We start from the raw sequence: 27,136 nt of genomic DNA, 5'->3' as shown, positions 1-27,136 counted from the left end.
GTATATATTTCTTATGTGTATTTGACCTCTCGTAACTACGGTAGTTATCTTATTGTGTCTGTTTTCAATAAACCTTTAAAATTACAAGTCAGTGCTTCTTGTGCTGTTTCTAGTCTCTCTGTGCTTATTCTATGGCTGAAACGGTCCGGCGCCGCAGTAGGCTAAGGCCACTAGTCCTTGCCTATAGCAGCGTGCCATAAGAGCTTGTTGACAACACTGTTGCACTACGTGGTATTGTAGTATACTGCGCGTAACTGGGAGTGTACAACAATGCCCATGCACCGTACACCCCAATACTTTAGTCCGAGAGCACGCACATTTATTTCACAACTCGCGCTATACGAGCGTCGTTGGAAATCACTCAGCTACCAACAAGTTCGCGAAGCCTGGAGGACAACGCGACGACGACGTCTTTGTATTCTGGCGATCCCGCCACGTTGCGGTCTTCGCGGGGGTCGGAGCTCAAGTTGTACAGCTCACGGGCGTAAACGCTGGTCCAGTTTCGGCGGAAGTTGGTCGGGTCAAAGCCGATCCACTCGGTGTAGCGGTAATCGCGCGACAACATGGAGTAGCCCATGATGCGGATATCTTCGAGTGCCGGCTGATCGCTGTTCTCCTGCGGGGTATCCGAAGGCCGCGGGTACTGGTGCAGCACCTCCTTTCGTTGCACTGGATGAACCTGTGTACAAGAACAGAACGTTAGAATCAGCAACAAAGAAAATGTCCTATAGGAGGCAGCCAAATTTTGAAACCAGATTCTTTCCGGGTTAACCTCATTGCCTTTCCCACCCCGTTTCCCTCTATCTCTCTCTCTCTCTTGAAATTGCGAAGATATGCATCGCACTTTAGCATACGCTTTCCCCCATTCGCTATCATGGTCATTGAACAAAATGCGGAGCATTAGAATCGCCCGAAACGTTATAGAGTTTCTGACAGTAATTATATATATATTCAAACTTATAAGCGATGTCCTAATGCACCACAACGCCAAAATACTATCGCATTCTCATAGATATCTATAGTCATGAGACAAAACTCCTACAAAAAAAGTATTCATTTGAATGAAAAGGAGCTTGGACTCAAGACAAAACTTTAAATGCGAAGGGGGAGGGGGCGTGTTCAGAGCTTCGACTCACAGAGCATCGGTAAGCCCCCATGCGCTCTGTTTTCGTGTTTAAGGTAGCGGTACAGGGGCATCCACTGTTTTAAAAAAACTGACCCATAGTGCTAACTAAAACATAACATCAAAATGCGTTCTATTCTAGCAGAAAATGTATATAATGTGACGCTTAACACAGGTATCTGTCATTTAAGGATTAATCTTCAAGCCTTCGTCGAGAATTTAGGCTGAAGTGGGTGCTTTAACACTAATGAGTTCTTTTTTTTTTCTAAAGAGTAACTGACGATGGTATTATGCATATGGGCAATATTCCGATTTAAAAAAAGAAAAACTGTCGATGCGCGTATCTACATTCTCAGAACAGCCATAGCCAATGAACGTATGTACCAAGTTTATGCCATCCGTGCAGGTCGTTTCACTCTGCGACGAACCACCAGAGGACCGGCAGCTGGGAGGCACTGGAAGCGACGCTAGAGACGCCAGTGTTGGGAACAGGTCAACCAATGCCACCGGGTCGTCGACGCGTTCAGCCCCTTTTCCTCGTGGCGAGCTTCTTTGGGACCTTGGTGGTGACACGATCAAGGGTATGTTCGTGGCCATTTGGAAGTTGCTGAACTTGCTGTACTCCTGGTGCTCGCCGAGTGACCATCCTGTGATATATCGTGGAGATGAATGCAAACCATATTTAGGGGCTTTAAACAGTAGTACACATCTGTAACCAGAGTGAACAAAACTTTTATTCTAAAGGGCGATCCGGATTGGCTTGTCTTAGTGGACAGAACGATAATGACAGCATTCGATGGGATAACTGAGCCGTATTGCAATTATTCCAAACAGCTCATACACGAGGTCAGAACATTGTGAATCAGTCAACACTTTAATACCAGATGACAAGGAACGCATCCAGATATCCGTAACTCTATGTGTAGTTGCTTCGTAATGTCTAGTTAATAAAGCTTTAGATGCTACGTCTCGCGAATTACTTCCTAAATATTCAGCCCATTCACAGGCTCACGATTTATGAAATTCGATCTTCACCTTTGCTAATTAACTTATCTTGTCACTTACCAAGTCTCTGATGACAATCCACATTATTAGAAATAAGTTGTATACATAGTATTGGATGTATTGTCACAAATACGTCGGCGCCTTTGTGTGAGAGCAACCGTGTACAAAAACCAGCGGTGGTTTTCTCGCCGATGAACCTTACCTCGAAATTTATCATTATGACCGATATTATTCATCCTTAGATTGTGTTTGTGCGGTAAAAGGAAGCAGTTATTGTGAGCATGTTATGGGGCCTGAGTGATCATACATGGAGTCTCAGAGCACAAAAGTTAACCAATCTCACATATCACCATCCAACTAAAATCTATGCAATGTCCTGCATTTTTTAACATTTTCTTAAATATAATATTATGTTCTTTTTTTCTTTTATGAACTTCAATGGTTAGAAAAAATGTTTACCGTGATCGCCTACGAAGACGATGAGCGTGTCGTTCCGAAGCCCAGCCTCATCGAGCGCAGTCAGAACCCTTCCCACTTGCTCGTCCATGTACGTAACCGCAGCATAGTAATGTCGGCGTATTTCTTTCTGCCAATTCATCAACAACGGAATAAAACAAGATTATCACAGGAACAAAACAAAGCGATCACAATTAATGTGGCCTAAAAATACATTTCTAGTACACGGATCTATTCAAGGTGAAATTTTCAGATTCCAGAAGCGCAGGCTTTTTTTACTTTCTCGTTATGAGCCCATATGGGATAAAAAGTTGCAGTTTTGCCCGAAAGGCGAAGCATCGGTTGCGATAGCTAATTAGTAGAGAGCCGCACGAAGCAAGGATAGTAGTTTAATGGGCCGTATAAAGTTGTAAACATTCACTTGCTAACTAAATAGACAAGCACGGTGTCACGCGCGCACCTCGCTCGATGACCGCGGAAACTCACTGTGAAAACGCCGGAGTGATAAAGCGCGCCAGCAGCAGCGGGCAAATTGACCTTCGCGCTGTCTTTCGTCTCGTTTCAACGCGAAAAAAACGTTGAAAGCCCCGCGCATACGAAGCTACCGGCACTCGGCGCATGCACTTTGCCCCCATCGCAGATCACTTGGAAGATGAGGCCCCTGCGGGCGCACAGCTCAGCCATATCGCAGATCGCTTTGAAGATACGGCGCCCGCGCGGCAGCTCCGTGAGCAGCAGCCGAAAGAGAAGAACGCACCCCCCCCCCCAATCCCCACCTCCTCCTAAATTAATATATTAAATTATGGGGTTTTACGTGCCAAAACCACGATCTGATTATGAGGCACGCCGTAGTGGGGGACTCTGGAAATTTGGACCACCTGGGGTTCTTTAACGTGCACCTAAATCTAAGTACACGGGTGTTTTCGCATTTCGCCCCCCATTGAAATGCGGCCGCCGTGGCCGGGATTAGATCCTGGGACCTCGTGCTCAGCAGCCCAACACCATAGCCACTGAGCAACCACGGCGGGTCCAGTCGCCTCCTCCCCGTGCCTCACGCGCTAACGAAGACTGCGCGCTTCCGGCCGCCTTCCTCTCTCGCGTGCGCGAAATTAAGCTGCGGTTGGCGGCTCACCCTCGTACGCTTTCACTCGCTCGCACAGCGTACGGTGCGCGGCGACTATTTTATAGCCGTTGGACTTTATGTGGAACCTCACGGCGACGGCGACGACGACGCCGACGGCAGAAATGCGCTTGGAGTGTCCATGTAGTTGCTATTGCAATAAAACACACCGGAGCAAATATTCGGATCTAGATGAGACATGTGTATGCTGCGGCGAAATTCCGGAGACCACTCAGCACATCCTAATGGAATCCGAAGCGATTCACCCAGTGAGAACAGTAAGTAACGTACACCTTCCAGAAGCGCTTGCGTTTAAAGTGAACGGAAGCATCAACCAGTCAGCAGCCGCGATAAGCAAAAGACGTTTAGAGTATTGGTGAAAAAGAAGCAGGTAAGAGATTGATACGACCGTATCTTTTACCGTCATAGGTAGCGGTACAGGGTAGATTTTGAAGGGGGAAAACGATTGAGGAGATGTATACAAAAATGCTAGATAAACACATGTATAGCATACCTGGTTAAATTAAGCAGGCTAGATGTCTATTTGTCACCACCTTGTTTCAAAGAGGATGCCATTAAATGATCATCATCATCATCACCCCCACTTTGGGCGGCTGTATTCGGATGGGGGTGGTATGCGAAAATGCGCGTGTGCCGACCATTGTATACACGTTAAATAACTCCGGGTAGTTAAAATCAATGTGGTGCCCCCTACTATGGCGTTCCTCGTAGCTAACTGTGGAGTTTGAGGACATTAAACCCCACTATTGTTATTTTAGAGTCATGAGGGAGGTAGTGGCCGAATACTGCACCAGGGAGGCCTATTCCTGTTCTGGTGAGGGGTAATTGGAGATCGCAGGGAGAGGCCTTCATCCTGCAGTGGACATAAAATAAAGGCTGATGATGATTATGATCGTTATTTTGAACGCATCCTTGCATGAGCGTGTGGATTTTTTTATTGTTTTTTTTTATTGTTAGCAGGGCAACGGTATTTTTCCCTTAGTACATGCGCCACAAAAATATTTGACTGTAACGCAACAAAAACGACAATTCCGCCATATATTGAGGAGTGGACACATTACACCTGGAGAGGACACATTACACCTGGAGAGCATCAGGCATAACGCAGATTACTACAAATATTGCATTCACGTGCATGAATACGGCGCCACGAGTCTCCTTTCCTGTTAACCGCGTAGCGCCCTTCGGTGTCATTGAATGCACCGGTTGCTTTTGACGCACCTGGAAGTCAACTGGGAGAGGGCCGTACGGAAAGCTGACGTTGAGGAGGCTGGCGTCGTGGCGCTTTCTGACGTCAGTCCAAGGATTCCAAGCCACAGGCGGCAGCTCAGCCGGCAGCTCGTGGTTAGGTGGAAGCTTAATACGTTCAATGGGGTACAGCTCTGCGCCATCAAAAAAAAAAATAAGCGTAAATTGCACTGGAGGCGCAATGCTAAAGAGACAGCGGATCTGATGGGCACCTAGCCAGTCCTGGCTTTTGGGCTAGGCTACGCGCAACCAAATCATCCCCACCATTTCCCTGAGTTTATTGAGTATTGATCGATTATCAATTAGCCATTGATTGACTATCGCTTGGCTATCGCCACGTATTGGCCACGTATTTGGGCTAGGCTAAGCACTACAAGTCATCCCCAGCATTTCCCGAAATTTATTGATTATTTGTCGATTATCGATTAGCTATTGATTGGCTATCAATTGCCTATCGGTGACTGACAAAGCTTAAGTAGTCCCTACCATGCTTAGCTAGACTTAGCCAGGCTCATCTTCGCTAGTTCGCAGGGATATGTGCCATTGCACTTGGACCCTTTCTGCACCACCGCCAGGATCGGCCCACATTTTGTTTACTCTTCACTGGCTTACAGCCGGCTTAAACAGCTTCGCTGTTAAAATTAGGATATATTCACATTGCTACTTTCGTATTTTCGCATACTTTGCTGCCAGAATTCGCGGGAACCGCGCTGCTTGCTTGTGGCGCCTATTGTCTCAAGTGACCTTGCAGAAAATGATGTTTCTGAGTCCAGAAGCACGGGAACACGGACCGGCAACTGTGTTCTTCCAGTTGTATTGTAATTGATCACAGTTCCCAGGGGCTATTTCGAAGTTCAAGATTTAATAGAATGCCGGTGTTTGATAAAATTAAGGCGTACTTACAGCGTCAGCGAATCCCAATAAGGTGGCGCAAATGCGGTGAATAGCGAATTCAACAACTCACCACGACTAGCTGCCGGAGTTTATGACTAAACATGAGCCAGCATTCATGGTGCCAGCATTAGCTGCCTGAGTCCGTGGCGCCACATGTTTTCTTCTAATATCCTTGGTAAACTTTTTGCAGTACAATTCATTACACATGTTGCAACGCAAATAAGAACAGCGAACGCAGCAAGAAATGTGGAAAAATAAAGCAGAAGAAATTATAATGTGATGCTTACCGAGATACTCTTGAGGTATCCTGAAAGGAACATGGGGTTTGTAGAAGCCGACAGCAAGAAAGAAGGGCGTCTGTGTGCTATTTCTGCCCTCTCTCGAAGGCCACTTGCGCAAGAATTCCGTTGCGACTTCGACGTTCTGCAGATCCGGCAGCGTTTGTAGAGGTTGCGTGGAAACGTTGACAGCGCACAGAAGGTTCGCCTTGGGGGTACCGCTCGGGTCAGGGCAAACCTAGGATGCACGTTTGTATACGATGCATGGTTATGGCATATGAAAGGCTGAGAGCTCTAATGAATGCACGATAAACGCGTTCTTACTGACCATACAGCGTGGTGCTGTGCAGCGTACACTAGAAACGAAAGTATTTCAATGTATTTTCGAGCATAATCGAAAACGAAGGATAAGTGTTTTAAGTTAATTTATATAGACACTAAAAGCGTTGTCGATCGGCGAGCTGACAAGAGCCGAATGACAAGAACGCGGCGGTAAAGGAATGCGCAAGAAGTTATTATTATTCTTTTGAAACCATATATACACTTGACACAGGAAAGGGAAAGCGAGAAACAGACTGGCAACGGCAACAGCAAGGGGCACAACACCTGCCTGCTCTTCAAAAAGGAGGAGACAGAAACATATAAATGGAAGATAGGAAGAAGGAGAGGAAAGAGGAAATAAAGAGCAAGATGGAAAATCTCAAAGAATAAAGCAGAACACACACAGTACAGGTCACGCACACTAGGGCCCGTCACGGCAAGTCACGTTACTGAAGAACGTTACGATAGAAGAAATACGTCTGAGGTCTTGTCATTTGAAAAACATAAATAAGCTACAAACGTGAACCAAAATTAGTTACTTCTAGAAAAGAAAGGAGACCGCTATGAGCCTGATCACGTCGAATCCACAACAAACATGTTCCGACACATTAGACTTTATATAGACTCAATGGACAGTTTAAGGATTCGTCTAAAGAGTGACCTAGACATACTTCGGGTGTATGCCTATAGTATAATGTTAAAGAACTACCAGGAACAGAGCCACGGGAACGCTGTGGGCTTAAAAAAATTTAATTGTGTAACGGTTTTTTCTGTAGGTACTCAATATATTTTATGTACAAAAATGAAAGGTATATAGGAAGTCAATTTACTTCATTTGTATTGAATAAGATATCAACGCATTCTCTGCTAGCTTGTTACTCAACAAGGCGCAATTAACGAACGTCGGCTCGTGGCATGTACCGCCTTCACTTCTCTTCTGGAACCTCTCCAACATTCTATTGTGAAAGGTATTGCGTGATACCGTACGCCACGGGGCTACTTTCATCATGAGCTTGCGCTGTGTAAAATTGGTGTCTTGTTACTTTCGTAATGCCACTGCAGAAGAACACCCTGCCAGACGACCGTGACCTTGCGAATGCGGCCCCTGTGCACATGTGGGAGATATGGTCGAAAGAACTGTCTGATACTCTGACTGTATAAGAAGATTATTTTAAAAATGATAAAGAAAGCTCTTGCCTCCTTGTTCTCGAAATATAGGGATTTCGGCGTAAATGGCTTGACAGACCAGCTGTAAGGATAGTCCTGATGGCGGCCAGTTGGAGGTCCTGCAGGTTTGAAGAGACGCAACATATCCTGGTTCGATTCCCCCCAAAATATTGACATATTTAATAAAAAAACATTCAGCTTCTCAGCTTTTCAAGAAGATTCTCTGTTAGGCTGTCGCGGGTGGTTTCAGGGAAGCTTGTACACTTAGATTTAACTTTTGTACATTAAGGTGAGTAGTCTGAAGCAAACATGAATACATGAGTGTGCACTACGCGCACATGTGTGCCTTCTGTTACCTAATCATAACGTGAAATCGATCATCTCGCTTCTTTGTAGAGCTAGTTGACCCAGCCCACTGCCCCTATGTTAGCTATCAATTGCATGACACGCATTCCGTTCACACTAGCGAAATAATTAATTGACACGATGGGGCCGCTGACAATCTAGAACTCCTGCTCTCTTCAATCCTGTCCCCCCTTTCCCTCATTTGTTTTCTTTACCGCCAAACATTTGCGCTACCGCCGGGTAATGGCTTTCACAATTGCTATAGGGGTTGCATGAGGCGGAATAGTCATCGGACAAACCTGGATGAAACACTTTGCCCACGCTGACAGTGTGGTAGCCGCTTTCCTTGAAATACTGCGGAATCGTGGTGAAGTTGCCCACAGTGTGTCGCCAGTAGTGGCAGTGGTTTTCATAAACGCGAAGCGTGTCAGGCCGGCGGCTTGTCAGGAATGATGTCCTGCTGGGTCCGCAGAGGGCTTGCTGAAAGGCAGAGAGTGCGTGATGGTCAAAGCAGTGACAGCCTCCTGCTGCGCCACAACACGGCATAACACAGCCACTTCAAGAAAAAATATAAACCCCACAAACAAAGTGTTCAGTATATCAGTATCACATATAAGGAAAATATGTTGAAAATTGAAAGTACATTGAAAGTTAACAAGATAAAGAGAAGAGAGTTTGGATGAGAAATTAGGAATGATAAAGCACAAGCCAATTTCGACTGATAAATTATTCTTTCGAAATTCCATTTTTCTTAAATTCCAGATAATATATATACTAGAACGAAAAATGAGGGTCCAATCTTTATGTTCTGAATTTGGTGCCAAAAACTTTAATGCTGGTGCGTCAATGTGTCATTGGGGATTTGAAGGTATTTTCTCGCATTAGGGCCGCTGGTGGTGCAGTAAATATTGCCGAAACGTTGTGGCGTTGATCGCATGTGCACGTCACCGTTCAGTACGTTATGCTGACTTCGATGCCAGTTAACAGCGTTTATTGATATTTATGCAAGCACTGTTTGTTATTTTGAGCACAAGTGGATATATTTAATTGCGCACGTTTACAAGGAATGTATGAACAATGTAGCAGAGAGCCTTCACCTCCTAAATATACTTATTTATGTGTATGCGTGTGTGCTGCAAGTCTTGTCTTCCTCGAGTATACCTGTAACAAGTTCAGTCACATTTGCACCTGACTTTGCAGAGTCTGCATTTACGCGGCGAGGCATAAAACAAAAGCTTTGCACTCCGCAGACAGCGTGCATGATGAAGAAGTGGAGTCACGCATCAAGGAACCAGATCTCAGCAAAGCTGAAAAGAACTGCACTAGTTGGCTTCACTTGTCAACCCAGATTTTTGCAAACTCTTGGCGAGCAAGTTAGCACACTATTGTCGCAAATGCAAATAAAAGGAAATGACCCGTGAGTGAATTCACCACACACACACACACACACAAACACACACACACACACACACACACACACACACACACACACACACACACACACACACACACACACACACACACACACACACACACACACACACACACACACACACACACACACACACACACACACACACACACCACACACACATAAAGCCGTCCGAAGGGCAATCCTCTCATCTTCGTATCTGTGGAAGTCACATAAAGGTAGGAGTTCTGCAAAATATACATTAGAAATGCGAAGATAGAATGGAATATACAAATGCGAAGATAGAACTCGCTAAGGGCAAAAAAGAGTCGCTAGGAACAAAGTTCACTGCTTGTATACACAACACCTCGCAAGAAGATATTTACACACACACACACACACGTGTGTGTGTGTGTGTGTGTGTGTGTGTGTGTGTGTGTGTGTGTGTGTGTGTGTGTGTGTGTGTGTGTGTGTGTGTGTGTGTGTGTGTGTGTGTGTGTGTGTGTGTGTTTGTGTGTGTGTGTGTGCGGGCGGACATGCGGGCGGGCAGGCGGGCGGGCAGGCGGGCGGGCGGGCGGGCGGGCGGGCGGGCGGGCGGGCGGGCGGGCGAACTCCCTCCTATACAATACGTGGTTCCCCAAAGTCTCATTGAAATTTCGAAGAAATTACTCGCAAAGTAAATGGTGCTCTAATGATGACTAGCCGTTAGACGAATATAAGTAAATAACATTTGATGATACGCCCACTCGAGCAAGCTTAGAGTGTCCGTCTGAAGAATGATGCAGTAATCGACTCTGCACATGATGCTTTGATAGTTGAGTAGCTCTATATGCCATAAACTAGTGCCGCACTTCTTTAGCGTGCGACATGAAGACATCTCTCAAGCTAGAATATCTATAATCTCTGTCCGTAGAGGCTGTATTCGTCCAATATGCTATTCTAAGTGGTGGTGTCCAAATCAAAGCCCCACCGACGGTTATCTTCGAGTAGCAGAAAGCAATCTGGAAGTCTATGCTTATTCTGGCTGCATGCGCCGAATGCAATTGCAGAGCTGAAAACACGTTATAAACGCCATGGTTTAAACAATACCTAATAAGAAATAATGCTGAAGAAAACAGGAAGGTATTGGTGTGGTGGATGCGGCGCCTCTCTAAACGCCTGCCGAGCGGACTAGACGGTTGCCCTGCCGAGACCCCGATGACTCCATGCAAGGCGATTGTATTCTTTTAACGCGATCGTGTTAAGAGCCCCGTGTCGCAGAAAATCCGGTATCGGTGTCCACCACCAGCGGCGTCTTCCGTCTCCAAAAAAATCCTCCCGAAAGACCACAACGTAGGCGCTCCGCATGGCGCAAAGGCATGACTGAACTGATTAAATTTTTCATAGGAAAATGTGTTATTAAATTCGTGAAGTACGCTTTGCACTCAACCTACAGACATGATAGCGTCGGATTGTAATTTGAACATACGAGAAAATAATTAAAATATACGAGAAAACATAATTTTGTTACGCGGGAACTCAAACACTAAGCACTTTTTCCTTTGTTTAGGGGTCTGTGAACGATTGATGCGTCACTGCTTGTAGCTTCTGCCTTACGGGTGTACGAGCCATTGCTCGGAGCTGCACTAACGCCGGGATCGGCCCACCATTCTTTTCTATCGGGCCCCGTGTCGCAGAAAATCCGGTGTTGATGTCGGCGTCAACGGCGCCCGATAATGATATCGCGTTGCACTCTTAAAGCCGAAGGTTAAGCGTGCTCCAACTTTTTTTTTTCCTATAGTGAAGTATAAATAAAGTCCGCATCACTCTACTTGATACCTGTCACGCTTTTACAATGGTTCAGGACTGCAAATATGACATTGAAATGTTATCTAAACGAGGCAGAGGCAACTGAGGCACGTCGAAGGCATGCGCAGGAAGTTTATTGATAAACGTCGGTGAGAAAGAGAGATATAACGGGGAGGTTTAATGCGTATGCTCTTATCAATAGCAAGTTCAAGCATATGGGAAACCGGCTGAGTGTCATCAAATACATGTAGTAGGATCTCAAGGCCACGAAAGGTCGAAAGGTTGAGGGAAAAAGCACGATTGCATCGAAAGCTTGGCATCCTGAATTTCATTTCTATCGCGTTATGGAAGGGGCAGTGCACTACTTTCCGTTAATCCGTTTATTGATAAACGTCGGTGACAAAGAGAGATATAACGGGGAGGTTTAATGCGTGTACTCTTATGAATAGCAAGTTCAAACATATGGGAAACCGGCTGAGTGTCATCAATGACACGTCGTAGGATCTCAAGGCCACGAAAGGTCGAAAGGTTGCGGGAAAAAGCACGATTGCATCGAAAGCTCGGCATACTGCACTTCATTTCTATAGCGTTATGGAAGGGGCAGTGCACTACTTTCCGTTAATCCGTTTAGGTCCAGTCAACGATAGGACGTGAGTTGTGATTACATTAAAGGAATTCATGCCCTTTCCACACAGGGAAATATAATTGGGGTGAAAGCCAGAGTTATAGCCCCAGGCGAAGCAGGTATCTGCAAAACAAATAAGTTCTGGGGTTTCGTGTGCCAAAACCCCAATATGATTATGAGGCAAGTCGTAGGGGGGACGCCGGATCAATTTCGACCACGTGGGGTTCTTGTACCGGCAAATCTTATAGTACACGAGCGGTTTTGCACTTCGCCCCATCTAAATGCAGCAGCCGCGGCCGGGATTGCACCCGCGACCTCGAACTCAGCTGCGCAACGCTCTAGCAACTAAGCTGCCTCGGCGGGTGCAGGTGCATGCCAACCTGCGCGGTGTCTCATAGACGAATAATTGTTTTTGGCGACATACCAATTGCGCGCTTCCGTGTGTTGTTTTGTGCGTTAAAATCTTGCACTCCTGCGGAATGACGTCAGCAACACACGCGCAAGTTTCTCCCGAGAACAACATGCTTTATTAAAAGGACCCGAAGTCTTCTGAAAGGGCTTCCATTTCCTCTCCCTTTGTCTCCCCGTGTTCTCACGCCAAGTGAAGTGTCTGCCACTCAAGTAAAGAAGCCCAAGAAGAACACATCGGTTCATGGCTCTTCCTGCTCGGATCTTCCTGCAGCATTGCGATTAATTTTGGGCCGTGGCATAGGGTTGAAGCGGCAGCAGCAAAGACCCTCCGTAAGTATTCATCATGCAACGTTACTTTGATTGGCGTTGGCCATAAACACAATTCTTCCGCAAACATCGGTGCACTTTTACTTTTAAAACCTCCTTGTACCCAATTAACCGTAGGATACCAATTGCGATCATGAGACGCAATTGACCGCTTGAAGAACGCATAAGCGTTCTTCAAGCGGTCATGTCTTCATCATGCGTTCTTCAAGAGTTTTTCAAGCGGTTACGCTACGTCGCTGCCTGCCCAAGACAGGAGCTATCAGACTTGGCTTTTTCAACGTGTTATTGACACAGGAGCGTGGACTCGAAATTAACCTACTAGGGAGCAGCAGATTCTGATGCCTCCGTATACCTGCAATTACTAATCTCTTGAGGCTTCTGATAATCTTAGTGTATGACGGAGTGCTCCTCCCAACGAAAGTTCCCGTCGGCATTGGTTCCTTTCGGCTCTGAAGGTGGACCAATGATGACTAACAACATTCAGCACACGGAGCTTCACTTTCTTATTCATCCATAGAGCCAACAGAAGCAACAGAAATTCATTTTTCGTCTATAGAGTTTCTCGGAATTTCAATGAGCAGCTCAGCAAGCATAAAGCCATGCAGACGTCAATAAACGTGCTACGGAGCCTAAAATAGGCTCCGGGCGTATTTATGTTCCACAAAAATTAATTTCTGAGCTGGGTTTGTAGCGTTGCTGAAAGAGAGAGGGAGAGCGATCGGAAATATAGGGAGATCTACCTCACCTGTATCCGGATGGTGATGTTGATGATTATTATTATTATCATCATCATCATATTTACGTCCGCTGCAGGCTAAAGTCGCATTGAGTGAAGCAGCAGGAGTGACAATTTGTTAGAACTTAAATGTTGCAGAATTAAAAGCATTGCTTCAGGTTAAATCTGCTGGTTCAGTAAAAAAGAAGCCAGGAAGTAAGAACTCCGTAATTCTTCCAAAGAGGTTTTGTTACTTATCTTCACTGGAAAACGATTACTGAAACTATAGCATCTAATCAGACCATCTTGGAAATAATTTGTGCTTTGGCATATTGAATAAAGAAGGTCAGGGTGACCCCGCAGTCACTACTTGTTCGACCAACGCCGCTATACGAAAGTTGGGTCCTGCTCTATGTGGGGTGTTACTTGTACAAGGCATTCTATATAAAAGTGATCCAAGCATTGCTTCTTTTTGTACGTAAATCAAAATCATATCATTACACAGCAATATTTTTCATCACTGCAAAGAACATTGTGCAAAATAAAGTATAGCTTCTGTGGAAAATGCAATTTAATGAAACGTATACGAAAGGTGGTACCTGTGCGTGTGCATTTGTGAAGAGCACGCCATCTTGAGCCAAGCTGTCAATGGACGGTGTCAGCGCCAACTCGTCGCCATAGCAGCCTAAGGTTGGCCGCAGGTCGTCCGCAATTATTAGAAGGACATTAGGCTTCCGTGCAGCTGGCAAGAAATAAAACAGGACAGTATAAAGAAGCTAAAAAGCATAAAAGAAGTTTCTTTCAATCCATACATTGAAAAATTACTATAAATGGGGAAAATCGAAAGGCGGGGTAACACTGTACTGATTCCCGAATGAGACAGAGTATGACATCTTGTGGCAAGAAAACATAGTGAAATACATTGAGCGCGAATTTGACAAAACCCGTTATGAAGTTGAGCGATATCAGTTGAAATGTTCGGCACCGCGATGGGAGCTTTATTTACATTGTACACTCGATTCATTTTCCTGGAAAACTGTTACCAATTTTCGTTCTGTGAACACGTTTCATAGAGGGCAGCAGAAGAAAAGAAATGCTTATGTTGTGAAGATGAAGAAAATGTTAAACTAAACATCTATCTCTTTCGTCAGATTTATGGTTAAAAGCTTTAGCAGTTGAAACAGATCGCGACAAGCAAATAAATAGACGAATATGACGCGAATGTTCTACTCATTGACAACGATGTACTAGTATCATGAATATAAACTGTTATCGTTTGTATAGCTGTGCGTAATGTGTTCGCAAAGTAGCGCCTGGTCCCTTTCTCGTGGACAAATATTTCAAATGCATTATGTTAAAGATCATGTTTTCTTGGAACAATCGGCTGAAGACTCCTAACTGCAATTTTCTTTTTCCTTGGGGCTAAGCCTCAAAGTACACAGGGCCGCACGTGAGTGCATAGGTCCATGGTACCATTTGCAACCGTCTTGTCCAAACGAGAAGTTTGGAATTGGCTAGTGGCGAACCTGATTCAATTTATCATGTCTTAGTACAAACAACCCACACACATGCTTTCTGATGATTATGGGCAACAACGTGCACGTAGGAAAGTTTCGCTGCTTACGTTGAACGCTTGAAGACACCACCTGCTGTGAGAAGCACGCCAAGTAGAGGGACACACCCGCAATTATCAGATACGCTGAGTACATGTTATCAGCAACTGCTCACTGTGCTCTTGCGTCTTCTGTTGTGCTGTCTTGGCTGTCCCGCTATAAAATGAGTACGATCGGAGAATTTAGAATGATTGTGATAACAATGTTCTATAAACAAGCCATATTAACAAGTCAATACGATATCATTTAGATAAAGTAATCCCCTACAATATACTAGTTATGCGAGGAAAAAACTCGAGTGCTTTACTTGGTAGCATTGACAATGCTCTTCTGTTTCTTTTTGTTGTTTTTTTCTTATTTATTTTTTTTTTGTGCGCTGCTCATGTGAAAGATGTACGTTAGTTGACAATTACTGAGTTTTTAACTAGTGGGTGCTTCAAAAATATTCGATTAATTTGTGCATTTTGCTTTCGAGAACGCTCTAGCCATAAGCAGCATATGTCTGTAAAAAGCCACAGCAATCGTTGTTTGTGATACCTGCCTTTGATTTAGCGCTTTGAATACAATAGTGTGCATGACCTCGTTGCAAAGTAAAAACGTATGCTTGTTCACGCTATGGCGCCTGCGTAATTACAAGAAACCAATGGACAATGAAGAAAGCACGCCGGATTTGCTTACAGAGGGGTAGTTTTAGCCCCTTTTAGCCTTTTAGTAAGGTTTTGTACAACGTTGACACACCAAAGAGAAAAAAAAATCACAGATGCAATGGTGCTTAATATTTTGCAAACTTGACACCTTAAAAATCTGCTCCTATTTATTTAAGCCAGAAAAGGGAATAAGTAAATGGAAACCATTAGGAGCACACTTGCGCGTTTTGTGATAATCAAGAAGTCCTCACTCAAAGCCAAGTGAAATTACAGTAAACGCCGAATGTGGAGCCGACAATGCAACTATTAGCTTTTCTAAGAAATCATTATACTTTTCCTACGAGACAATCAGGCACACATGCAACAGTAAGATAGAGGTGTGATAAAGGAATGCCAAGGCGGTTAAGCAGGCCGAGCCCGGTTGGCTACCCTGCACCGGTGAACGGAAGTGAGAGGTAAAATTAAATTTAATTAATTAACCTCTGGGGTTTCACATTCCAGAACCACGATCAGATTATGAGCCGCGCTGTAGTAGAGCACTGCGGAATAATCTTGAGCACCTGGGGTTCTAATATATTATGTGCACCCAAATCTAAGCACTGCAGTGTTCTTCTCGTCCCCATCGAAGTGCGGCCCCCGCAGCCGGGATCCAGCCGCTGACCTCGGGCTCAACAGCGCAACGCCGTAGCAACTAAGCTACCGCAGCGGATAGTAAAAGATGAAAATAAAGACAGAAAAAATTCAGTCACCTAAGTTTCGTGGCGTGATTTGAATGCGAAACCATTATTATTTCTCTGATTGGTTACTTCCATGATACGTGACGCCATACATGGTCACGCGCCCTTCACAACTCTACCTTATTGCATCTTGCTCTAATTTGTACCAACCTTAATCCACCTTAATACATCCTAATCCAATTTAATCCGCCTTAATCCTGCTTAATCCCCCTTGCTGTTATTCGCACCAGCCTTAATCAGCCTCAATTCACTTTATTCCGCCTTAATCCACTTCAATTCACCTTTATTCACTTTGCTTCACCTTAATTCACTTTCGTCCACCTTAAGTCACCTTACACTAACTTGTTCTAACTCTAATTCCTTTACTTCACTCTACTGCAACATCACACAGGAATTACTTATAATTAGTGTTAAGTAACGTTGTATACAATTTAGTAACTTCTGTATTGCTAATGACGTCATAAAGAGACTGATGACGCCACACTGATGCGCGTACTGGACCACATCTTTAGTCAACCAAAACCGTGGAGCCACGATGGCGTCGGGGAAGAGTGGAGGCCCGTTTTTTTTTCTTTTTTGTAAACTTTTTGCGCTCAAACAAGGACGAAGAAAAGGAGCAATACAAGAACGAGCGCTTTCTAACAAGTGCTTTTATTTTCGAAGAACCGAAGTAAAGACATTCCGAAGTAAAAGTGGTGTTTTCGGCTAAAAAACAAAATAGGAAGTGTGTGTTCTAGGGTAAAAAATAAGGGCGAAAGTAAGGATGATGCAAAAAAAGAATGTAGTATTAAACATCCGCGTAAGAACCAATTTGTCGATTGTTCAGATTCTGTATCAGATTCATATGACGTGGGGTCATGTGTACGTAGGGCAGACTACGAGATGCATCAACACGAGATTAAGGGAACACTTGTCTAGTCTGAAAGATCGCCCTAGTACGCACTCGATCATGCATTGTCAAGAAAATGCGTGCTCACCTTGTCTTAGAAGCACCGGCATATTGTTTAGGCATCGAAATCAAATCGCGAGAGAAATTGTAGAAGCGCACTGGATTGAAAAACTAAAAGAAAAACGCATCAGTCATCCCTTCTGTTTCATTATTAGATGAAGAGATCTCGCTCTTGTCATCCTCTTAAGAGCTTGTTACATGCACATTGCTATTTTTATGTGGACCGGGTCGCGCTCATCGGCGGCATTTTTACCACAAAGTGTTGTTATATGCGCTATTGATGTATTCCGTTGACTGGATCGCTCACCTATATGGGTTCTTAAGCAAATGGTTCTTCGAAAATAAAATCAGTTGATAGAAAGTTCTTAGAAAGCGCCCGTCCTTGTGTTGCTACTTTTCTTCGTCCTTGTTTGTTTTCATGCAAAAAGTTTTGTTTTTAATGAATCTGTTCCAACTAGGCCGGCTCGCAGTTATGCTTCAGGAGGCCCAGTTTCGATTCCCACCCAGAACCAAATGTACCAACTTTTCCTTTCAAAGCCTTTAATTTACTTTGTTTAAAAGAACCTCCCTGAGAAACTTGACTTCAATCCGAGATTTCTTTTTTTTTACCTGTTCTTACTATATGCGCCATCGGGAATTTTCGGTACCATCGCTTGATCCCGCCGGATTTTCTGCCTCATGGGACTGGACTGGAAAAACTTTATTTAGGTCCTGCAGGATGCGCTTAGCGCGTATCGGGTGTAACAATGTTTTCGCATTAATAAAAGTTCACTGTAGAAACGCACAAGCGCCTATCATCTATCACAAGCTGCAGGAATAAACTCATCGCCACTAAAGCCGTACCTGCGGTCGAATATTTTAGAACGCAAGACATTACACTGTCAGTGAACGGAAGACTTGTATGGGCGACGTGACTGCATCCTCTAACCCCACTCGCCTAGGCATCGATTTCAGCTACGACAGTTTGCAATGAAGAAAATATACCAAGTAGACGTAATAACATTTGCTTGCGAGGCATATCGGCAGGCAATATACTGCAAAACCAGCAAAGGTCCAAAATGCTCCTGTAAAGATGACGGTTACTCTTCACGTGAACAGAACCGCGACTGAAAAACCGCGCTTAGCTCTCGTGTGAAAAAATAGGCCAAGTAATTAACCGGAAATATTCTGTCGTCTGAAATATGAAAAATAAATTGCTCCGATAATTTTTAATAACTGCGCTGCGCAAAAGTGGGCACTACCGACATTCCGTAGCAAAAATTGCTCAATTTATTTCTTTCTGCCATATATCAAGTCTGATACTGTAGTACATTTTTAAATGCGTTGTAAAGTGCACCCATATGTAAGCCGCAGCACACATATAAAATGGACGGTCACTCATAAAAGGATAAAAGGGGAATACTGACAAGAATGTTAAGTTACATAACAAAAACAAAACGTGCTTGCGCTGTCAACAGGGAATCTATCGGTGAATTGCGGACCAACAGTGGCATAAGTAGTAATTGCGACTCCTTTGGGACTCCTGTCATATAAATGATCAGTTATCTAAACATACAGTCGGCTTGTTATCAAGCAGGCTTGACTAAGGAATGCAAGATATATTTGCAATGTTGAACAAAAATCTTTTAGTGAAAAATATTTTCTTTTCTTCTTTTCTGTTTGCTTAAGACTTCATAATTTCAACCTACATATATGTGTTTGCAAGCACGTCCTCTTTCGTTCACCCAAAGTAAGCGTTGAATGGCAAACTCACCCGCGGAGTGTGCAGTCTATGAGTAGCTGTCGCGGTAGCTCTTAACGTCTGGCTCCTCCAAGCCCGACAATAACTGCCGATAAGGCGTAGTATCAGCGAGACCGGAAACCTTTCTTCCACTAAAGCACACTTTCATTCCCGCAAGAGATAGCTAATCTGCTATATCGAATCAGTCCTATAGTCGAAGTGCAAGAAATCAAGCAAAAAGCAAAAATCAAGCAAAGCTCAACCCAATTCCATGTTGCGCATTTCCTTTATAGACTTAGACGATTGTTAATCTTGCATCAGTAAATGTACTGGTCTCAACGCAACAATGTATTTTCTTCATATAACTTATTATGAATTTGATTTGGTTTCTTTAAAGCATTGTGTGTCGGGTGCCTTTCGTGAATTGGGGTATTTTACGTCCCCAAGCTGCACACTGGGCTACGAAGGACGTCGTATGGGATCGCGTTACTTTTGTCTACCTGGGGTTTTTAAGGTGCGCCCAAAGCACGGCACACAAACGTTTTTTTTTTTTTTTTTTTTTTTTTTTTTTTTTTTTTTTTTGATTTCATCCCATACAAAGTGAGGGAATTCCTCGGCGTCGAGTTTGGCCACAGCTGCCGCGTCTGTGACCGGCTTTGGTTCGACACCAACCTCTCTACTATGAGCTCGGGTACCTATGAGCCCGGTATGAGCTAGGTTATCCGCTGTTTCTCCAGCCTTGCACAACTTAGTGTAAACTGCGCTAATTTTAAATGCGAAGCATTTCTTGGCGAACATTTGCTACTTTGACCGCATCTATCTATCTATCTATCTATCTATCTATCTATCTATCTATCTATCTATCTATCTATCTATCTATCTATCTATCTATCTATCTATCTATCTATCTATCTATCTATCTATCTATCTATCTATCTATCTATCTATCTATCTATCTATCTAGCCGCCTACCACTTTGTGCTCTCATGGTCGTTTCGTTAACTTGCTGGTATGTACCAAAATTGGCATACTATGACAAGAGTATATGACGAACATAAATGATATTCATGACATGAATATCATGAAATGTGTGTCATGTAGGTCATGAAACAGCCGCCTACGTCTTGGTGTTCTCATGGTCGTTTCGTTAACTTGGTAGGTACCAAAATTGGCATAGTATGACAGGAGTGTATGACGAACATAAGTGATAGGTCATGACATACATGTCATGACATGCGTGTCATGTAGGCCATGACAATGACCCAGAGAAAAAGAATAATGCTAAAAAACCACTGAAATGGGTTCGGACGTGGGTATTAATTGAAGGAAACACTAAAGCTTGCTGGTAGAAGTCAGTCGTGAGCATGACTCAGCAAAATGACAATGACTCAGCGAAAAAAGTATATCACTCAAAAACCACTGAAATGGATTCGTACGTCGGTACAAGTGAAGGAAACACTAAAGGATGTTGGTAGAAGTCATAGCCACGAGTATGACTAAGGCATTCGCCCCAAGGTCTCTTAGGTGTAGCTAAAGGGACTCCTGAGGACTCATGACATGAATTTTGTGACAAGCGTGTCATGTAGGTCATCAAAGAGCCGCCTACGTCTTGATGCTCTCATGGTCGTTTTGTTAACTTGGTAGGCTCCACACACACTGCTTCGCATACCATCGATTCCAACAGGGAATCTGCCGTTTTTTTTTTTGTTTATGTTTGTTTTGCCAACGGGCCTGCTACGCCCCTCGAGCCACAGAGTAGTAGGCGTCCCTCCCCGATGCCAGGGCGCGGACAGCTCCACAAACTGACACACAGTCTACGTACCGTGAGTGCACCGCCGTGAAACTGCGTTTCGGATAGTCGGCTAACAGGTGAAAAATAACACACGTAGGATAGCGAACTACACCGCGTATGCACGGCCGGTTATGATAGGGTAACGCAGCCTGCTCTTTATATGCTTAAGTGTTCTATGTGCTCTTTTTTTTTTTTGTTGCGTGTTTAAATATCACATGTCATGAGACGCGAAGGAGTCAAAGGCAGTCTGTTCCCCATGCATCTCTTACTGGGTGCTGAGCCCTTGGGCTTACGAACCTTTCACACCATCCCAACGATCGAGATACCATTCAAGTCGCGTCAGACTTACTTTTCCCGCTTACATTTCCACATAAACTAGAAGGTACAAGTGGTCGATATGTCGTCACGTTCAGCTGAGGCTTCCTAGGTTTTCGACCAGGGTCGGTCAGCAAGACCTCCTTTCTTAAAAACACTACCGTCTTGCCATGGCTGATTTTAGAACGCGAGACGCTCGTGTCGGGCGTCAAGCTCCGCTTGATTTGTTTCATTGATTCAGTTGACGGCAGTCTGCTACAAGAGCCCATCGCCTATGCAGATTTCTGAAAGGTACCTAGCAAACGCCAACGCTTTATTTTTATCTTGTTTGTTGGATTTTTGAGTCCACAGAGCGCATGTTACGGGCTTCTGCGATGTCCGCAATTTCTGTAAGCACTGCCATGGGCCTCGATGAGTCTTCTTGAAATGTGGGAAGCTTTAAGCCTTGAGGCAGCACCGCCGCTTCAGTAGAACAATTTATCGCCCAAAGCCGTGTGCATCCATTTAGCACCGATACACGCAATGAGGAACCAACACATTTTTCTTTGGGCACTTCACATTTACAGGGTCCACTGCAGCGTCAAATGGGTTGCGAGTAGAACAAACAACAGAAACACCCATCGCGGATAAAGTGGGCACAACTGTATCCTCGGAAACGCAAAACACACTTTCTTGGCTGGACAGCTCTTCCAACATCACAGATGAAGCACTTCCGCCCCCACTGAATCCTCGCGTGTGGCAGTCAACATTGGCACCACACATTTGCAATAAGTCGATCGCTGGAATCACATCGTGGGTGGAATGAGGAAGGACACTAAACTAATGGTTAAAAACTCGACCGCCCAAAGACATCCACATTACAAACTCCCACCGGGTATAATGAGTCACCACCCACTCCACGAAAACTTGTGCTCAGGTCCTAACGAAACATGACCTTGTGTCCCAGAAGACTTTTGAACAGCATACTCATGGCGGAAACAGTTGCGCCCGTGTCGACTAAAGCCATGGTAGAGACACCATCAATACGCACGTGAACCCTATTCTTCAGCATAAACTTTTTAAAGTGCTTTGACTGGAGGTACTATTTCACTTTTGCTAAAAACAAAATCTAACAAAACTCATGTAAAGGTTGTGATACAAATGCCTAGGACTACATGCGGATCTCGCTGCCTGCGACGTGCGACATTCCTCTTGGGACCAAAATGTTTGTTTCCGCTTCATATAAGCAGATTCCGCTTATTATAAGCTTGCCGTCGGTTTCGCCGATTTGATCCCCAGATTCTGCCTAGTAGTTCCGGTCGTTGATTCTCTAGTTTTCAGCAGAGATTACCATTCCGAATCCTTGAGAGCAAGAGAAAGCAGCAAGCCTGGTTTCAAGAAAATAAACAAAGCATATGTAACAGAAACAGTGCACCAAATGTTAAACTTGCACATTCAAGTGACATAAACATCCGCCAAGAACGCTGAAACGATGACGATGACGAAAACGTTTACACTCATGGCTGGCTCGAAGGGCCCATCTGGTGGACTCGAAAAGTGGGAATTCGCTGATCCAATCCCCGGCCTATATCCAAGTCTTTTCGGAAGGCACTTGCGCCGCCCTCAGATGGTAGTCCCAGCGCAGAGCAGGGCACTGTCACTTCAAAAAGATTACATGAAAATGATAAAGTGGAGAATACCTTATTTCTAATGAGTTTTAACAAGTTCATCATCATACCGGGCACTCATTTTTTTTTTTTTGCACTACGACGGCATATAACTCATGCTGACTTCGTTAAAGTTGATTGTGTACAGCATCCTTACCCCATCCTTTCGACGTGTGTGAATCAACCAAGCTGGGTGCCTGTTTACGTCGGGCAGCGATGAGAGCCAAAGGAGAACTTACCCTGGACAAAGATCTCATTTAGCTTTTCTGATCCATTTATGTATTTAAAAAAATTATTTGAAGCGTCACGTTATAATTCGATATACCGAATGGCGAAAGTTGAAGTATCGTGGTACTGGCGTTTTTGCGTATTTTCCTTTTCTTCGCTTCTATCGGGAGAGTGTTGCTTCTAGCAAGGACAACCTTCGTGTGGCGGTTTGACCTTTCTGTAATGATAGCTGCTTGTTTACGCAGCCACAGTGGCACCACCAAACCAAAATGCTAATACGGTAAGCTGAGAAAACAGAAGGCGCCAAATGGGCCTCACCGCGGGAAGTTGTTAGTCATAACACCTAGGCGACTGGTTTTGCTAGCTTTCCTTTTCTTTCTCTTTTATTCGTTGTGGCACGTGCCATTGGCAGAAACGCGTAAAAGCGTCGGTCCCTGTAGAGGTGTTCAATGTCGTGAGCTGTAGGTGCGCTGCACATGACACTTCGGTGGTCACGACTTTGCCCCATGTGCACGTGAGGAATTATCCATTTTTATCGGTATTCTAAAGAAGATAAATATTATTCTTGGATGATTTATTGGTTAAGAGAACTTGACAAAATAACGGGAATATTAGTTGTTGTTAAAGAGGATCTTGAGCGCTAACACTGGACTGGTCGACGACAGTAGTGCTGTTGGCGATGTTTGGAGGTAAAGTAGTGGGCATCACGACCATAGTCGTCATGCCCACTACCTGCTCAACACATCTGCAGCGACAATGAATTGACAACTGGATTGCTATTCTCCTAAGATAATTTTTTTTCTCGGACCAAACCAACTTCTAACGGCAAAATAACGAGTCCGGCCTTTCACCAGTAAATCTTAGTATATACCCTTTGTAAATTTTTTAAAGTGATGTAATAAGGTTCTTTTAAAAACATTTTTGCTCTGGAGAATTATGTAAGTAATCAATTTCATCAACGAATTTAACTTAAACAACTGAGGTAGCATGTTGTGAAAATTGTAAAGCTCTAGAGTGTCCACGAAAGGGTGACTAATCACTTTTCAATGGTGTCTGATTTCTCAACAGGGTTCTATAACTTTCCAACAGGATGTGGAGCGTATTGACGTACCTTCTGGCGTCGTTCGTCGTACCAATTTTGGAAGCTGGGAAGCCATCGATAGCATCGATAAAAAACGGGGACGTCGAAGGACGCACAGTGGAAGTCCTCGGTAGGACGGTGGAAGTTTACCAGGGCATTCCGTTCGCTCGCCCTCCCGTCGGAAAACTTCGATTCCTAGAACCTATTTCCGCCGATCCTTGGTCTGGCGTCTACGACGCCACAGCCCCGAAGACGGCTTGCATCCAGAAAGTATTCAGCGAAGATTTCGCGCCCTACGTCAACCAGTCAGAAGACTGCCTCTATATCAACGTTTGGACATCAGCGAGATCGAGACCACTGAAGACAGTGCTGGTATGGATTCACGGAGGCGGTTTCACATTTGGTTCGGCCTATCAACACTGGTACGACGGTTCGGCGCTGGCGGCTCTGCACGACGTCGTCGTCGTCACTTTCAACTACCGTTTGAATATCTTCGGTTTTCTGAACGCTGCCATACCTGAAGTACCCGGTAACATGGGTCTCCTGGATCAGAACCTAGCACTTCGCTGGGTTCGCGACAACATTCGGTCGTTCGGTGGCAATCCGTCACGTGTGACGTTGTTCGGAGAAAGCGCCGGTTCTTTCAGTGTGAGCGCTCATGTACTGTCTCCCCTCAGCCGAGGCCTGTTTCAAAGAGCAGTCTTCATGAGCGGAGCGTATAACACGGACGGCCTCATAGATAACGCCTTTGAAAGCTTATCTAAAGGTAACAAGGTCGCCGAAATCGTTGGTTGTGCATCTGCTTATAAAGACCTCGCCTCTTACCCAGCAGAGGTCCTCAAGTGCTTGCGCTCCAAGCCGGCTGAGCTTCTTTGCGATGCCACTTACAACGGCTCCGCAGCTAAGGTGTTTAACTTCATTCCATCACATCCAAACGCTTTCTTGCCCAAGCGCCCCACCGTGGCAATGAAGAGAGGCGAGTTCAACAACGTTGACGTCATGCTCGGAGTCACTGCAAACGAAGGAAATTTCATAGTCATGTCTTTTCCGGATAGCCGCATTCAAACGGAGGACCTGGAAGGAGTTAGCGAAGACGAGCTCAAGAAAGTCCTACGCATCGTGTCCCTCGCCTGGCTTCCAGACAAGTTCGCGCCAATGCTGGAGCGGTACGCGAGCGCGGCCACTCCGGCTGATAAGCGACTTCTGAGGGAATTGCATACAGAGTTTATAACTGACGGCCAGTTCATCTGTCCCAGCAAGTTTTTCGCTGAAGACTACTCTAACATGGGTAACTCGGTCTACTTTTCCGTATTCGGCTACAGGTCACCTAAGTTCCCGTTCCCAAAGTGGACCGGCGTGCCGCACACTTCCGACATCGTCTTCTACTTCGGCGTTCCTCTCCTCAAACCGGAACACTTCACCGACGAAGATCGGGAGTTCAGCAAGGCTGTGATGAAAGCACTCACGAATTTTGCAAAGACGGGGCAAGTATTTTGAAACCGAGATGATCCCGACTGAGAAAGGTTTTAAAAACGTAGCAGCCATGAATGAGCAAATTTCCTGAAGCATCTTTTTTTCTGTGGAGTTACGAAGTGAGGGCAGCGCAGAATAGGCAGCGCTGTGCTTTTCTGTTTCAGCTTTAAGCCACTGGTTTGAAAAAAAAAATTTATTGTGTGTTTCAGCTCTTCTTGGTTTTCGTAAACGTTTGAGCTCAGGTGTACATGGAATGCTTAGAAATATTTATGTGCATGGACCAAAAATAGCCCCTAGGAGGGTAGAGCAGGTGGAAAACAGCAGTCACATGATGTGTTTATCATAGAAGCTTATCATGGCGTGCAATCAGTAAACCTTGGCTGACTTACGGGTACAAAGAAGTGCCGCGTGCACTGCGCGCGACACAGGATGATACACAGCAATGCACCCTCAAATGTGTTGGACCAGTACAGAAACTGCAACCATTTATTTATCAACTTGAAGGCATCGACGAGTACTGAGAGACATCCTCGCGAGGTGTTTATCAAATCTAAAGTTTTCTATAAAGTACGTAAAGAAAAAGGGTATGAAAATCTGCTGTACTTTAAGCACCGTATATCGTGCGCACATCACAGTCTTAGATGACGAATATCTAAAGTTATTTTATGAACACGCTCTATTACAGATGTCACTGTCTCTTATTATTCTGCTCGCAGAAAGCCAGTCTTCGATGGAGTCGAGTGGCCGGCGTACACGAGCGACGACCCTGTGGCCCTGTGGATTCAGCCAGGAAATTACTCCCTTCACCGAAATATTGGTCACAAGAACTGCGACTTCTGGAGAGAGTACTTGACGTACGCAGAAAAATAAAGGTTCTACATAGTAAGCAAACCGCAGCTAACTGGAACGAAAATAAAGACAGTATATACCATATGCGCATCACCAAGACCAGGATCAAACCTGCGTTTGTTTGTTACTAACGTTCACGGTGTCGCGGGCGGGGTCGGGCCCGCCGAGCAATATCGTTTCTCGAGTGCCTTTCATCACAGTAGGAACTACTGGTGAAGAGTAAAAAATGCGAGAAGATAGGAGCTACGTGTTTATTTTAGGGATCTTGACACAGCTGCATTGCAGAGCTTGAGCGCTTGCTTTTGGTCCAACCTTAAGAAGTCGCCACGCTTTACTACAGAGAACGTTCGAGCTGCTTAGTATTTCACGATCTTTGTTCAGTGGCTTCTTATATACGTATATGCAGACCCACTCGACACCACTACCCTCATTCTGTAACACCTGTTTTCGCAAGGACTGACACTTTTCGGTACACTTTTCTTCCACAAGCAATAGCTGACTGGAATAAACTTTTTCCTTGGAATAAACTTTTTCCGGCGTGACAGATGTGGTCGCCGGGGAGGCGGCGTGATGGTTCTTGTTAAGGGCACCCTGGTTTCTTCTCCTGTTGCAATCAATAGTAAAAGCGAAATCCTTTGTGTAAACATTTCATTGGCTCATCGCGCCACTATCATCATTGCCTGCTACCGACCACCCGATTCTGATCGCTCCTTCATTGACGACCTAAGTACCATTCTACTTGATATCAAAAGCCAGTTTCCCTGCGCTAACCTCATGGTTTGTGGTGATTTTAACTTTCCAGACATTGATTGGGACAACCTAACTGCATCT

The 27,136-nt window shown here is 44.7% G+C and overlaps 2 protein-coding genes across 3 annotated transcripts in view; one reads left to right on the top strand and one right to left on the bottom strand.

Annotated features, from left to right (window-relative positions):
- The window catches only part of LOC119449694 (iduronate 2-sulfatase), a 52,387-nt gene that overhangs the window by 17,013 nt on the left and 8,238 nt on the right, over positions 1 to 27,136 (bottom strand). Inside the window, exons 2-9 of the mRNA XM_049665390.1 lie at positions 14,880 to 15,024; positions 13,855 to 13,997; positions 8,278 to 8,458; positions 7,664 to 7,752; positions 6,155 to 6,383; positions 4,947 to 5,107; positions 2,588 to 2,714; positions 1,508 to 1,770 (exon numbers count right to left, since the gene is read on the bottom strand). Coding sequence (XP_049521347.1) covers positions 1,508 to 1,770; positions 2,588 to 2,714; positions 4,947 to 5,107; positions 6,155 to 6,383; positions 7,664 to 7,752; positions 8,278 to 8,458; positions 13,855 to 13,997; positions 14,880 to 14,964 — 1,278 coding nt within the window. The 5' untranslated portion in view covers positions 14,965 to 15,024. The remainder of the gene's footprint in view (positions 1 to 1,507; positions 1,771 to 2,587; positions 2,715 to 4,946; positions 5,108 to 6,154; positions 6,384 to 7,663; positions 7,753 to 8,277; positions 8,459 to 13,854; positions 13,998 to 14,879; positions 15,025 to 27,136) is intronic.
- On the top strand, positions 12,372 to 26,494 carry LOC119449693 (cholinesterase). 2 transcript variants are annotated; one of them, XM_049665388.1, is made up of 3 exons: positions 12,372 to 12,543; positions 23,971 to 25,471; positions 26,177 to 26,494. In XM_049665388.1, exons 2-3 carry the CDS (start codon positions 23,993 to 23,995, stop codon positions 26,324 to 26,326), a joined length of 1,629 nt encoding a protein of 542 aa, XP_049521345.1. In that variant the 5' UTR covers positions 12,372 to 12,543; positions 23,971 to 23,992; the 3' UTR covers positions 26,327 to 26,494. The 2 variants fall into 2 exon arrangements, with proteins under 2 accessions (XP_049521345.1, XP_037568858.1); XM_037712930.2 differs by having other exon boundaries at positions 12,374 to 12,543; positions 23,971 to 25,467; positions 26,173 to 26,494.

This window comes from Dermacentor silvarum, chromosome 4 (genome assembly GCF_013339745.2).
Source record: "Dermacentor silvarum isolate Dsil-2018 chromosome 4, BIME_Dsil_1.4, whole genome shotgun sequence".
Taxonomy (NCBI): Eukaryota; Metazoa; Arthropoda; class Arachnida; order Ixodida; family Ixodidae; genus Dermacentor; species Dermacentor silvarum.
The sequence above is the reverse complement of the archived record's forward strand: the minus strand, read 5'-3'. Positions and strand labels throughout refer to the sequence as shown.